This window comes from Pygocentrus nattereri, chromosome 10, assembly GCF_015220715.1.
Source record: "Pygocentrus nattereri isolate fPygNat1 chromosome 10, fPygNat1.pri, whole genome shotgun sequence".
In the NCBI taxonomy this organism is placed as follows: domain Eukaryota; kingdom Metazoa; phylum Chordata; class Actinopteri; order Characiformes; family Serrasalmidae; genus Pygocentrus; species Pygocentrus nattereri.
The window spans coordinates 10,290,062-10,306,104 of NC_051220.1; the positions used below are offsets into that span (position 1 = coordinate 10,290,062).

Below are 16,043 nucleotides of genomic sequence, written 5' to 3' on the forward strand. Positions count from 1 at the left end.
AGACCTGACTCACTCACACACACACACACACCAAGATCAGTTTACGACCTGAAACAAGTCAGTCACTCTATTCAGGCCAAAATGGGCCGTTGTTGCACTGAGGGAATTCCAGGTTTCTTTTGCTTCCTCCGAGTGTTAATATGCCCTGAATAGCTGCTGATACACAGGTCTGTTGTGTGCACTGGGAATGAAATTAAAGCCCATGGTTGGAGAAGAAAATCTCACCTGAAATGTTCTTTAAATCCTCCAGGAAGCAACATTAGACACGTTAAAGGAGTAGTTTCACAAAAAATCGAAATGTACACAGTTCTCTTCAGTGTCTGAAGTCTGCTTCTTTAGCTTTAGCACTGTAGTTATGAGGATAATGTAGCTAAGACGCAGTTTACACACAGTACACTACAATTTACACTTTTGAAATCACATTGCAAGTAGTGCCTTAATAAGAAATTCATTACGTGTTACTCTTCATTACGTGTTACGTGTTTCTTACAGAGCAATATTAAAGCTGCACTATGTAAGATTTTATTAAATGAAGTATCATTACTGACCGTGGTGCTGCTGTGAGTCACCCTGTAAAGCTTGAAATAATCGTTTAAAAGTCAGAGGTATCGGGTCGGGAGTTTTTTAACACCATATCGTATATCTTTACGTATTAAAGTCACACACACATCAACTCAAAAAGAAGGTTTGGCTCGATGTTTAGGCTGCAAACAGTCAAAATCAGCATTATACTGATGGAAATATGATGACAATAGTAGATAATTCACTCACATCCTCAGATGACGCGTCAGTTGTGACCGAGTTCTCGTTGAATTGTCAATAAGCAGATTCATTCGCTCAAAGCACAACCCACATTCCTCCACACTTTAGGTGCAATTATGCATTTCCACCAGAGAGGTCACCAAATCCCCAAGCTTTAACAGAAAAGCTTTAATTACATGTGATGCATACAGTATGCATGTTTCTTCTAGTGCTGGTTTAGCTGGCCACCCAGCATGGTCATGCTGGATGACTAGTGTACCAGCATCCAAAACACAACATATGCTGTTTTTGCAGGTGATCTTCTATGCTGGTCTATGCTGTTTTTGTAGCAGCGATGCTAATGGAATTCTACACATGCTAAAATACAATGCTAGCTGGTGGGGTACGAGCTTTCATGACTTAATTTAGCCTTGTAGTTGCGTACATTTCATTTTTCCCCCCAAGTCATTACATTAATTACATAACAGACCACAAAACAAGGAGACGTTTTTAAGAATGGTTATTATTTATATATATTTATATCTATGTGAAACAAATGACAGTCATACCTACACAAACAGAAGCAAATCGACAGTTAGAGATACGACTGAAATAAACAGCTATAGGAGAGGAGACGCAGGTATACACAAGGAATTATTGCTTTGTTGCTACTTTTTGTTTTCTTCTTCAGCTACTAGCTACGACACAAGACAATATTTATACACCAACAGAAACGCTAACACCAGTGACAGAATCGACCTTTTGCAGAATTCATGAAAAAAAAAGAATAAATTTTGTTTCTTCACAATACAAAGAAACTCCAACACACTTCCTTTTTTAAAGTACAGAAATGTGAACACCCGGACAGAGCAAACAGTAAAAAACACCAGAATAACATCATCCTCATCCTCATTGTTGTCACTGTCAGTGGAGCATCTGATACCTAAACGGATACTTGTTAAAGTATTGATGCAGTTTGCTATTTCTTTGAAATGCTTTCCCTTTTTAAGGTGTACATGCACACACAGCAAACAGCCGGCCACACACTCGCACACACGCACCCCAAATATTTCGAAGACAAACCCACTTATTTTTCTGTGCACACTAAAGCCCCCCCACCACACTGACCAGACAAAAACGACCAAAAAAACAGCAACAAGAAGTGCTGCAATGCACTCAAACTATTTTTCTGCTGGTGAGAAGGCTACCCAGGTGCTCCCCCCCCCCCCCCCAAAAATAAAATAAAACACAATAATATCAGTAGAGTTCCAGCACTTTTGGTGCTTGGCCCCCTAATTGAAAACTCGAATCAAATTAAAATAAAATTCAATCAAAAAAAAGCAGACAAAGTCAAAACGATGTACATGTACAGCAGTGGTAGCTCAAAGATACAATTACAATTACAGCAGTAATAAAGTGCTTTCATGAGTTGAGCCCTCTGTGGTGGCCAGTCCACTACAGTCCACATACAGTGCACTTTTTTTTTTTTTTTTTTTTTTTTTACTGCAGTGCTTTTAACATTTGGCCTCTCCACCAAGGCTCGGGTTCACCGTTTTGATGTAAAAGCTGGGAAGCAATGAGACAATATGAAGCGTTACCGCCCAAAGCACAGGTCACAAGTTCACAGTTCTGCCCTGCATGATTGTTGGCTTTCTTTTTGTCTTTTTTCCCACCTATTTATTGCAAAAGCTCATGTAGCATGCAAAAAGCATCTCATTCACTTAAGAAAATGCATTGTGATCGCGCTGAGATGACTAAGCATGGGGTCAAAAAGGGGTATTTTAAGGTTTTTATTAAGGGCCAAGCAAATGAAAGAATAATTCACAGAGGTATTTCACTTGAAGAATATTTTGCATCAGATTTCACACAGTTTTTAAAGGCCAAACACGGTTCTAAAGGGTTTGTAATCACAGTAATACAGATGTCCTGTACAAACCACACGGGCCATTATGATGAAATATTTTAATTTCATTACCCAGTATTTGAATTTATCAATAAACATCGTAAAACGGCCCAGTTCCTTAATTCTACATCCCATTTCTTTATTTAAGAAGCCATACAAGTGGTTGCTATAGCTATACTAGTAAGATTCCCTGGGCTAGACTCCTAATCCTATTTTGGCCTACCTCTGAATAAACTCTCAATTGCTCTGGATAAAATCATCCACCAAATGCCATAAATGTGAAATACACAAATTTAAAAAATGTAACACAGGGACGAGAGAGGAATACATGCGGAAAGACACCAAGCGGGCTGACCAGCAACGAGCCAAAAGCACAGTGCTGAGGATGAACTAGAAAGAAAATAAAACCCATAATAAAGATTTTTTTTCACTTCTCAAACATCCGAAAGATACATATATACAAATTTTTCCCACAACTGTACAACCTAAGCGGGATATGTGTCAAAACACATTATGTTTCCCTCCATCTTTGTGGTTTAGTATAAAACTCACCTTGCGGATTAACTACAGCAGTAAGCATGCAAAAAATGTGTAGTATCAAATACATGGTAACAATAATATTAATATTTTGAATAATAATAGTAATAATAATCACAACAACACACAGCTAGTTGAGTAAACAAACATCTCAAAGTAAAAAAAAAAAAGCAACCTCTTCACGACACCTCAGACGGTGTGTGTGTTTCCGCGATTAACCCTCAGTACATTCGTCATTCACATTGGGACCTTGTGGCGTCTAAACCAGACACATCGCCTGATATGCGGAAAAAAAAACAATAATGAGAAAAACTTTTTGCTTCCCTTTTTTTAAAAGCATTTCTGATTTGTCAGTGAATGATAGTAACAAAGTCTGATAGTAAACCACTACTACTACAGATAGATATATCACTACAGCACCTATTGCTACACTAATGTGACTAACTCTACATGAGTGAGTGAAAAAGTGCTTGAATTAAAGGGGAGGGGGAGATTCAGATCCTGCCCCACCCTCCCCCAAAAAAACGCCACCCTGTCTGCTCCGTGGGACAGTGATGTGTCAAGTGTGTCACTTTTGTTTCCTCCAGTCCAGACCAACTCTGTCCATCCATCACCGAGGCAACCGAAACAAGCCCCTCCCCTCAGCGTCCGGTCAGATCATCTTTTAAATTTTATTTTATAATTTTTATTAGAGCTGAAATGAAGGGTGTCTCCCCCTCCCCCCAGCAGCGAGTGAGAGAGAGAGACAGGTTGAGACAGAGGACACGTGCAGTGTGTGAGAGCGTGGAGGAGGTTTTAGTTGAAGACTTTCGGTGGACCCTCAGGACGTCTGGTCTGGACGATCCTCATCTTGGGCCGGGCATCCTCTTCCTCCTCTGTCTCGCTCTCGCAGACGTGCACCACCACGCTGGGAGTGGACTCTGTGCCTGCGTGAAGCTCATACTTCTCCCCTGCAGAGAGAGAGAGAGAGAGAGAGAGAGAGAGAGAGAGAGAGAGAGAGAGAGAGAGAGAGAGAGAGAGAGAGAGATAATATTGTTATCTGATAAAAATCATGGTCATGTTAACTAGCTGCTAATTATATGTGCCAACAATGGAACAGGAAGCAACAATTTCAGAGTCTCATGTATTTAACTTAATTGTCCTATCCATGCTTTTTCAGTACTACTGTTGTGCGGTTGGACAAGCTTTACAGAACACTATAAAAAAAACCTTCAACTTAATGAGAAACTGTACAAAAGACTTATGTTTATATTACAATACCCACATTTAGTGCCAGTTATTCATTCAACCTAATGAGAAACTGTAGAACAGACTTATATCACAATACCAGGGCCAGTATGGGTCAGTATGGCTATATGGGTCAGTATGACAATATTGGTGTATGGGTCAGTATGGATTAGTATGGGCATATGGGAGTGCATGGGAATGTATGGGCCATTATGGGTCAGTATGGGAATATGGGAGTGCAGGGTAGTCTATGAGTCAGTGTGGGACTGTATGGGTCTGTATGACTGTAAGGATCAGTATGGTGTAGTATGACTATAGGGGTGTATGGGTCAGTATGGATTAGCATGGATAGGAATGGGTGTATAGGTCTTGATGGGGATGTATGATACTCTATGTGTCTCTATGACACTGCATGCGGTATAGGAATATGCCTTTAACCTGCATTTCCCTGGCCCTTTAACTCCTGGCCAGTGTTCCACTGTGTAGTCAGATTATCAGTTAAGCTTGAAGCCCCATTAAAGGTAAAGCTTACACCTAATCCGTACAGAAATAACAGAGGTGAGCAGATGACTTCCTTGAAACCAAGGAGAACAACCCGGCTCTCACCTGAATGCCAAGTCAGCGTTTATTTGGTAAGAAAGCTGCTAAGTTTCTGATGATTATGGTTGAAAGGAATTCATCTTATTAATAATGACATATGGCCTCTCACATTCAGTGGCCCAGAAACTGCAATACAATAAACATTTTGTGTTTTGTAAAATACAGAGTCTATTGTTGCTTTTTCATACTGAATGACAATGTACAAAAAACTACATATATAAAAGTATATTTATAAAAAGGGTTTGAGATCAAACTACTTATCTATTTATGAAAACGTGAATGTGCATTAGTAAGCGTAACAGTGGACTTAGGATATTACTTAGCCAGTTAGTGCAGAGTAGAAAAATATTAATGCTATTTGAGTCAATGCCACAGCAATGATTAAATGACAGCTAGAATGAAGTAAAGCCTCAGATAAGGCAAGGTGCCAAATACTCACCAGCACTGTACTGAGCCTGACATACACATAACAATGCAGAAAGCCTTTTATGTGCTTCAAACAATGGCCTTTGAGCTAATTTCCTGGTGGCTATTGAAAGGCAACAATGGACAATCTACAGATACTGTATATTTTTGAGCTCTTTGAGAAGTTGCCCAATAAAGGCGCAGCCCCTGTGGAAAAAACACGCAGACGCACAGCAACCCTGGACAATTGAATCAGGGTTGCCATAGAGACCAGACAGGCCAGCTGAAAAGTGATAAGAGATCAGGCCACCGGAGACTTCCTTTCATTTTCAGCCAGCAGAGGGAGCTGCAGGCATTTCAATCTTTTTGTAAACAAAGCACTCCCTCTGTCTTAAAGCTGATAGCAGCTCTTGGCAAGCACAGTGCCTGATGGCTGACCCTGCAGAGTTAGGAGGTCCAAATAAACTTTATCTCCAAACAACACAGCACTAAAATGTAAAATGTAAATGTAAAAGTCTTTATCTTTTTGGTAGAGCAGAATGGGCAGTCGCCACTCTCCTGCCAGATTATGGTGGCCCTTGTTTTTGTATTTGTATTTTTACAATCTGCACTATTTTACACATTAGACAAGACATGTTTGGTGTCCAAATTTTGCCTCTTTGGTGCTGGAGTTATGAAGCAATTGTAGCTAACAAACACTAGAAGTCAATAGTCATCCAAAGCTTTTCTGTAAATTCATCTCCAAAACTTCTTTGAACCTGCTCAAACTGCATCCAGCGCCTCATTAATGCAGACCTGGATGTGGTCTGAGTGGGTTGAGACTTTTTGAGAGGTTTTGGAGATTTACAGTATTTACAGAAAGGATTTGGATGACTATTGACTTCATGTTTGTTAGCAACATTAGCCCCATAGCTCCTGTGCTAAACAAAAGAAATCAAATTTGGAACACATATCTTGGCTGATCAACTTCATTTGGGGTAAGTGGAAAACTGAATTTTTCAAATTTGAAATGACATCAAAAAGTGGAAGTCAAAAAAAGTGGAAGTTGGTTAGTTGTAGGTATTGTGATGGTAATACAGGCCTACCGTAGTTGCTTGGAGCTCTTTGCCTGTTTTGTAGACAGTTTCAAATTTCAAACGTTGGATTCGATTTAAATAATCAATTTATAGTTTAGTGAACACAGTTTTCTTTGTCTGATTTAGGATAATGTTGATGGGGTGACCTTTTGGTATGGTATCAGGTCAAAATGGTTGATTTCCTCTGCTTTGAAAAACTGACCATTTCGATAAGCTTATTTACCTCTTTATCTGCTGTTCACCTCATCTGTTCTGCATGTCTGAAAGATGCTAGTGAAAAGCACACTGATGTTTTCTGATGGTGCTGAAAAGAAACCGTGCTTATATACAAACATAGTGCACATATACAAGTGTGTATGTGTGTATGTGTACCTGGCCCCAGCTTGGCCACAGCACACAGCAGGTCATAGTTGATGACGGGCGTGGCGTCCTCCCCCTGACTCCACCCTACAGGTGGAGATGCGGGTGGGGAGATGAGAAACTGTTTCATAGGTTGGGGTGGAGCCAGGTACGCTTTATCCACATCCTCACCTGAGTTCTGCACCTGAGTGAGACAAACAGCCACAGACGTCTTTTGTTAGTCTTTCTTTCAGATCTCTTAAACTCTCAAACATATTCTACACTCTGTACTCTTTTTATTACCAGTTATTTTTTCACTGATTTTTTACAAAGTGCCATTAAAGGCCCACTGCAGACCACTTATCCCCCCAGTACTGGCCTGAGGACCACCAGAGGGTGCTTAAAGAATGGTTCAGTCAAAAATGCAAAAATGCGAATATGCACGTCCCACTCACCTGTGCAAAGTAGAGTTTGAGTTTGGAGCCGTTGAACTCGGACTCATGGAGCTCAATGCGAGCGCGAGCTGCAGCCTCCGGCGTACTGAAGCTGATCCGGACTCTCCGGAAACTCTTAAACATCTGGAACGACGTCTGATCATCATAGATTCGGAACAGTGACTCAAACCGTTCCTGCAAAAACACATACACAGAGCACATAGGTCCATTCAATGATACAGTTAACACAGTGCTCACAGGTCCATTCCATTCAATGTTCTAATGTTCTAATGATGTCAGATGGCTCCGTTCAATATTAAACAGAGAGCACGCAGATCCATTCAGTGTCACTGTCAACACAGAGCACATAGGTCCATTCAATGTTCAAATGACCTCAGAACACATAGGTCCATCTGATGTTACAGTGAACACAGAGTACATAGGTCCATTCAATGTTACAGTAAGCACAGTAGAGGTCTGTTCAACATCAAAATGAACAAAGAGCACACAGGTCCATTCAATGTTCTAATCACCTCAGAGCACACAGGTCTATTCAATATTAAAGTGAACAGAAAGCACATATGTCCATTCAATGCCACCATGACCACAGAGCACATAGGTCCATCCAATGTTACAATGAGCCTAAATTACACAGGTCCATTCAGTGTCACCATGAACAAAGAGCACCTAGGTCCATCCAATATTACAGTGACCACAAAGCACAAAGGTCCATTCAATGTTAGAGCGAACACAGAACACAGAGGCCCACTTAATGTTACAGTTACCAGAGAGCACACAGGTCCATCCAATGTTACAGTGAACAAAGAGCACATAGGCCCACTCAATGTTACAGTGAACACAGAGTATGAAAGTTCACTATGTCATACAGAAATTACACAAGCAAGTCAATATGAGATTACCTAACAACATCATGGCTTGAAAAAAGTGTGATTTAGCCACGCAGTCCTTTTTAGGTGGTACTGCTACCATTGCTTGTTAGCTACATTAGCCTCATACCTATGGGGGGTGTGTACATTTGCTTTTCACAGAACTCTTTAATTTGTGATTCATTCTGCTGCACAGTGCTGTGGCATGCTTAGAGCAGAAGGGATCGGACTGTACTGGGGGGTGAAATAAGAGACGTGACCTTCCAGTTTATCAGCACGACACCTCCCCCTTGCTGACGGAGCAGGTACCGAGAGCCAGGTGAGAGGACGTGAACACACTGTCTGCAACACTACAGCCTGGACTTTCCAGAACACACTTGAGCTCAGTGCATATATTTAAAGGATTAGTTTGGCTGAACATTTTTATACAAAATTAATATACACTCACCAGCCACTTTATTAGGTACTCTCGTACCTCGTACCTCTCGTAGGTACTGCTCGTTAACACAAATAGCTAATCAGCCAATCACATGGCCGCAACTCAATGCATTTAGGCATGTAGAGGTGGTCAAGACAACTTGCTGAAGTGCAGACCGAGCATCAGAACGGGAAAGAAAGGTGATTTAAGTGACTTTGAACATGGCGTGGTTGTTGGTGCCAGACGGGCTGGTCTGAGTATTTCAGAAACTGCTGATCTACTGGTATTTTCACGCACAACCATCTCTAGAGTTTTAAGAGAATGTTCCAAAAAAGAGAGAATATCCAGTGAGCGGCAGTTGTGTGGACGAAAATGCCTTGTTGATGTGAGAGGTCAGAGGAGAATGGGCAGACTGGTTCAAGATGATAGAAAGGCAACAGTAACTCAAATAAATAAACAACATCTCTGAGGAATGTTTCCAACACCTTGTTGAAAGAAGAATTAAGGCAGTTGAAGGCCAAAGGGGGTCCAACTTTTTACTAGCTAGGTGTACCTAATAAAGTGGCAGGTGAATGCACATATAGTAAATTTACAGTTTCAAATTGGTGTCTGAAGTTTGGATCTTTACTCTGTACTGGAGCTATGTGGATAATGTAGCTAGCAAGTAATGGAATGGCTCATGCACACCAATTGGCGTTGTGCTAACCACATAATTTGACCATAAGTCTTATTTCAAACCATCATAAATAATACTATTTAAATGACACAGAAGCGTCCCTAAACCTTAACAGTCATTAACAAAGCAAAAATGTATTAATAAGTGATACTTATTAGTCCCACCACAGGGAAATTTCACCTCCGCATTTAACTCATCCATGAAGTGAAACACCACATACACACTAGTGAGCACACACACACTAGGGGGCAGTGAGCACACTTGCCTGGAGCGGTGCGCAGCCCTATCCACGGCACCCGAGGAGCAGTTGGGGGTTAGATGCTTTACTCAAGGACACCTCAGTCACTATGTGCTTGTGCAGTGTTACACAAAGTGGTGATCCCCTCCTCATCTTCACTTCTGAAAGACTCAGCCTGTCTGAGATGCTTTTTTATACCCAATTATGTTACTGACCCATTGCCAATTAACCACTAGGTGTTTTTTTTAAGCACTACACAATTTACCAGCCTTTTGTTGCCCCCATCCCAACTTTTTTGGAATGTGTTGTTGGCATCAAATTCAGAATGGGCATATATTTTCCAATAAAATCTCTCAGTTTTAATATCGGATTTGTTGTATTTTTCTATTTTTAATGAAATATAAGGTTTAAATGATTTGCACATCATTGAATTTTGTTTTTATTTACATTTTGCACAGCGTCCCAACTTTTTTGGAAATGGGGTTATACATTGTGTTCACATACAGCTTTTCTGGGTATGAGTCTACTATTGTAATGTTGCACAGATCAGTGTGTCAGTGTGTGTGTGTGATGCGGTCTCGTGAGCTGAAAATGAGGATTTGGAGGTGAAACTGTGGGATTATATGGATGATTGCGGTTTATAAAAAAAACGGAGCTCACAGGGCGTGACAGCTGTCTGCTGTCTGAACCACACAGATAAACAGTGAGACGGAACAGGGAGGCGGCTCCGGCCTTCTGACCCACATCACTACAGAACCAGTTCATACGCAAGTATTAGCCAGAACACGAACCAACTGGTCACTGTTAGGCCTCACTGTGACCCTGAACTCTTTAAGAGAGACTAACTTCCCTAGTTTCTGCACTCTCATAAACTATGGCTCTTAAAGGGTTCTTTAGTAGAAGGAAAGGTTCTATTGAGGAAAAAGTTCATGATTTCATGCTTAAATGGTTCTTTGCATGGTGACATGGTTCTTCAGATTGATGAAAATATGTTGGATGTAGTTCTATCTAGAATCTTTTTGAAAATGGTTCAATACAGCACCAAAAGGGTTTATATGGAACCGTGTACAACACATTCAATCTGAAGAACCATTTCACAATGAAAAGAGCCATTCAAGCATGAAATGGTTCTATAGGACCCTTGAAGAACCATCCTTTTTCAAGAGTGTGGAGGCCAGATGTGATCTTGCAATGTGAATACACATATGGAGATGCCATCAGGGAACAGATCATTCAGGATGTGTCATTGTTTTGAAGTCGGTGTCAAATGTACGTGCACAAAAATGTATTGGGTTTGGAAAATTCTTGTTCAGAACAGGGAACATAACCAAAATCCTGCCAAAATTAAAATAATAAATCATAATAAATTTTCCACTTGTTACAGCAAGCAAACAGAGAGAGACAATTCATACATGATTAAATTATGATGGGCTTATTTATACAAGTATCTCTTATTTCTCTCTCTCTCATTATTTTTGCTCTCTCTCTTGGTGTCATTCTCTCTTTAATGTCTCTCTCAGTGCCATCTGGCTACCTGTGGGGGAATTAAGCTCACGTGCCCTGTCCTGCCAGCTCTGTTTCTGCGCCGATCTGCTGCAGGAGGAATGACTGCATTGATGAACTCTTTCTCTGTTACACACACACACACACACACACACACACATTATATATATATATATATATATATATATATATATATATATATATATATATATATATATATATATATATATAAATACATTTAAATATGTATAGATATTAATTATTATTATTAATAATAAGGCATGTCATACTAGGCATGTCCTAGTGCTCAGTTTTAAACCCTTTAATAGAATTCTGAACTGCAAGTAATAGAGAAGGCATTATCGAGATGGAACACGTAATTCATATACATACAGATGCAGCCAGATTGACCACCCAAATTTTCAAAACAGATATTCAATGCACACAGTCTTTTATTTTGGAAATAAACTAAGACAAATATTACAAACAACTGAGAGAAAAATTAGGGCTAATGTAAAATGACTTAAAAGTTGCTTATTTACTAAACTAATTTACAAAGGACAACAAAGGAAAGAAGGTCTGAAAGAAGGCCTCCCAGTAAACGCTGAGAAAAAAGCCAGTGGGCTACCAGTTTTGCCATCAGTGCTGTCCTCTTGCTATCTGGGATAGATATAAAATCTATATTTTGAAAGCATTGCTCTTACTGAGCCATCACAGTAAACATCTTTAAAACAGTCATAAAAGTCGAGAAAAACAGCAATCAAAATAATGACCAGAATGTTGCAGTCAAACAAAGATAGATGCCAACTTAGCTAGTTAATAAGAAAACAATCATTTCATGAACACAGAACAGCATAAAAATTTCAACACCGCTGTTTTATTTTTGAGAGCTTTTAAAAACGAGGTATAGGAGCTTAAAACGGCGCCTCATGTACATCCTTCTACTCTCTAACATTAAAGGAAAGTTCTGCGCGAGTGATTAGAAACTATTTTAACTTTTCGTTTTTTGCCGCTTCATTTATTCCCATTCATTGAGGACTTGCTTGCGGGCACCCCATGTTTTGCAGTCCTGTTTTTGACATAACGGGGGAAATAGGAAGCAGCTAGACTCCTCATAAACCAGCTCTGCTAACATTATGAAATGAAAAGCTAAAAACAGCTAATGCTCGCTAATGTAGCGAGTAAAAGACACGGCGCTACTGTTAAGGCAAAGTTTATTAAGCAGCAACTGTTCAAAGTCCTTTGTTGCTAATTCTAGACTGAACAACAAAGTTATTTTTAAAAAGTTAATTAATTTGGACGACTATTTGTCTGGACTGGCTTGTCATGGATAGACTGAAATGGTTCTGTTTAGACACTCAGAGAGATAGATGGACAGATACATACAACGATGGGTAGATTAAATGATCAATTCCGCCAAACCTACAATAACACAACATTACACCATTCAGTTATAACTTGCATCACAATTTTCATAAAACTATCACAAATTCTGATTGAAGCACTGTTCACTGACACAATCACACTTTAAATGTAAGAAATCTGCACTGAAAAATAGGATTTAAAAAACATACATGGTGAAGGAGTCTCACAACATGTTTTGAGACATGGTGCACTTGTTTACCATGTTATAGTAAACAAGACAAACAAGGCCTTTCCATAGAGAAAGAGAATTGTGATGTAACTTTACTGTTGTGTATGTCTGTGTACAAAGGAGCTGCGTGAAGTCAGACTGCTGTAATTTGAGGCCTGGTTATAAGCAGGTAAGGTGTTTTTGAAGCTCAGGAGGGCGTGTGTGTGGGTGTGTGTGGTCGGATAAGGTAAGCAATACCGCAGACTCTCTAATCTCACTGTGTAAGACAACAACCCTGACCTTCAGCCTTTTCATGGACACTGTATGTGTGAAGCATCAATTTTTCACCTTTTAGAGCCTGTTACTGTACTGAGTTTATATTCGGAGGGACATTGCAATCAAAAAAGAATTCTGACAATATTTTAATATTTATGCATAATTCAGTGTGTGTGATGTAAACAGAGTGATTCAGAGTGGTTTGGTGTGAAATGGTTCAGATGTCTTTACAGTGGTGGTGATAGGAACCAGGGGTCGCCATGACTACAACACAAAAATAAACATTTTATTTACTATCCTAAACCACCAGTGAACCTACACGTGTCTTCTGAGTTTTATATGGAATGTTGAGGATGGTAAAATAGTAGGAAATCAGAAAGTTCTCTTTGTCCTGCATGTATCCCTCCACCATGAAAGGATTTTAAGGCCAAAATCTTCTTAAACCCATCGTAAAACAATGTGTCAGACAGTCATTCATGTAATAACTTTCTGTGAGGGAGCTTTTTTCATCTGGTTCCTATCACCACCACTGTGAACAATTCTGACTCTGACTTCTGTATGTAAAAACTGTGAAAAATAATAACTTCAGCCTCTGTTAACTGTAAATTTGTAAACCCAAAATGTAGAGTGACTATTCTCCTCTAGAATCCAACAGCTGAATTTGCAAATGAGTGTCATCTCAAGGCAGCTAATAACGTTACTTCATGACAAGCAATGCTGCATGTGTGAGTCAGTTAATTTCCCAGCTCATTAATATGCAATAAGGTAGGTTATGATTCGTTATAGTCAGTGTTATCTATAAGCTCTCATCAAATAAAGTGTAATTCCTAAATGGTGGTTAGGGGCAGTATACAGAAAAAAATGTGTCATTTTGTGCTTTTTCAGTGCCCACTAAATATTAGACTGAAGCAGAAGTATGAACATAATCACAAACTTGCTGTTAATATAACACCTTGAGTAAGGAGGAAAAAAACTTAATAATACCAAAATTCTCCTTTTAAAAACATTGCTGTAAATAAATGTTGGTAAAATGAGATTTTATAACCTCTATATTACTCTACAAACTCCCATTTCAACTAATGAATGATATCTTTTCTAACTTAAGCAATCCTGGTTAGCTTAGCCGCAGTCATTCAGATTTCTCAGCTGGCACTTGTTTTGTTGTAATGTTGGCAGAGTAAACTAATAAACAGATCTCTCGCTGGCCATTTGTGCTAATGAACTCACCTAAGCAGTGACTTAAACAGCAGGTTGCTAAGCTAAATGCTGAGACATAACTAGCACCTTGGATTTAATATTTATACTTTATTTATATAAAGTGTCAACTTTTTTTGGCATCAACAAATTTACAGCTTTTGACAGCATAAACTATTTTCGTTACACTGGACTGAGCTCCTTCAGTAGCACTAATCCTGTTCGACTCGACTTCACAGTAATGTAATAACACATTCCGGTAATGGATAATAGTTTTTTGGTGAACGGGAGACTGTGCTAAGCGCTAAAATGGATTTCGACTTGGTAATTTATCTTCAAATTTAAAACAGGACTTCTGCAGTCTAAAACATTTTTGGAGAATGAAATTAAATACCTGATGGTTTCTCCCAACATTCAGAGAGATGGCTATCATCTGTCTTAAATGAATGTATTCTTTTAGCCTAAAGCAGTTAAAATAGGATACTAGCCATAAAGAAGTTAAATTAGCATATTGTACTAGCCTAAAGCAGTTAAATGAGCATACTCTACTAGCCTTAAGCAGTTAAATTAGCATACTGTATACTGTACTAGCCTAAAACAGATAAATTAGCATACTCTACTAGCCTAAAACAGCTAAATTAGCGTACTCTACTAGCCTAAAACAGCTAAATTAGCATATTCTACTAGCTTAAAGCAGCTAAATTAGCATACTCTACTAGCCTTAAGCAGTTAAATTAGCACACTGTATACTATACAAGCCTAAAACAGCTAAATTAGCATACTCTACTACCCTTAAGCAGTTAAATTAGCATACTGTATACTGTACTAGCCTAAAACAGCTACATTAGCATACTCTACTAGCCTTAAGCAGTTAAATTAGCACACTGTATACTATACTAGTCTAAAGCAGCTAAATTAGCATACTCTACTAACCTAAAACAGCTAAATTAGCATACTGTATACTGTACTAGCCTAAAGCAGCTAAATTAGCATATTTTATACTCTACCAGCCTTAAGAGGTTGAATGAGCATACTCTACTAGCCTAAATCGGTTAGCATACTGTACTAGCCTAATGCACTTAAATCAGGGCATCCTGTAATCTTCAGCTATAGCATCATAAGGTTTATGCATTTGAATTGTTTTAATTTACACACACACAAAAAATGTTTTCACCTTAAAGGCTCATCTAAAAGAGACGACATGTTTGTAAACAACACCTCACTGCCTCAGGCCGGAGCCGGTGACTGCAGCATTCATAATGTTTCATTATTTTGCCGTCTTGCTGCCCATACACATCATTCAATTACGCTGCTGGAGCTGATGCATTTGTCTATCACTCTCAAACAGACACACTGTCTAACTCATTCTCTCCCTCTTTCTCACACACTCCTGCTGCATGTGAATCACTGCTGCAAACACACACACAGTCACCCACCCACCCAGACAGACACAGGCACGTGTGTGTGTTGGTTGGACTGTGTGTATGTGGCGTGTGTGTGTGGGTGGGTGTAAGAGAAGACAGGTCTCAGGAAGTGCACTCAAACACACACAGCCATGAATAAGAGATTAACACACATCTCCACTTACACACACACACACACACACACACACACACACACACACCCTTCAGTAACCTGCCATAAACCCTCTCTCTCTATCTCTCCTTGTTCTCTCTGTCTCTCTCTACAACTCTTTCTGTTCTTTCTATCCTTCCCTCTCTTTATCCTCTTACTACCATTTCCTTTTTCTCTCTCTCTCTACATCTCTCTGTATTTCTGTTTTGTCTCATACTCTGTTCTCTCTGCCTTTCCCTTTCTCTTCACCTCTCCATCTCTCTGCATCTGTCTCTCTGATCTCTTTCTTTCTGCTTTCTCTCTCCTTGTTCTTTCTATAAAGCTCCATCTTTCTCCTCTCTAACTACCTCTTCTTGTTCTCTCTCTCTCACTCTACACTTCTCTTTGCATCCCTGTGGTCCCCATCACTCTCTCTCCTCTCTATCTCTTCCTGTCTCTGAT

The 16,043-nt window shown here is 39.5% G+C and overlaps 1 protein-coding gene across 2 annotated transcripts in view; it reads right to left on the reverse strand.

Moving 5' to 3' along the window:
• Positions 1-2,217: 2,217 nt before the first annotated feature.
• The window catches only part of rcan3 (regulator of calcineurin 3), a 59,195-nt gene continuing 45,369 nt past the window's right edge, over positions 2,218-16,043 (reverse strand). For both annotated transcript variants that reach the window (XM_017716746.2, XM_017716747.2), the window contains 3 exons: positions 7,284-7,457; positions 6,862-7,033; positions 2,218-4,131 (listed from right to left, as the gene is read on the reverse strand). In XM_017716746.2, the coding sequence (XP_017572235.1) occupies positions 3,977-4,131; positions 6,862-7,033; positions 7,284-7,457 (501 nt within the window). In that variant the 3' untranslated portion in view covers positions 2,218-3,976. The remainder of the gene's footprint in view (positions 4,132-6,861; positions 7,034-7,283; positions 7,458-16,043) is intronic.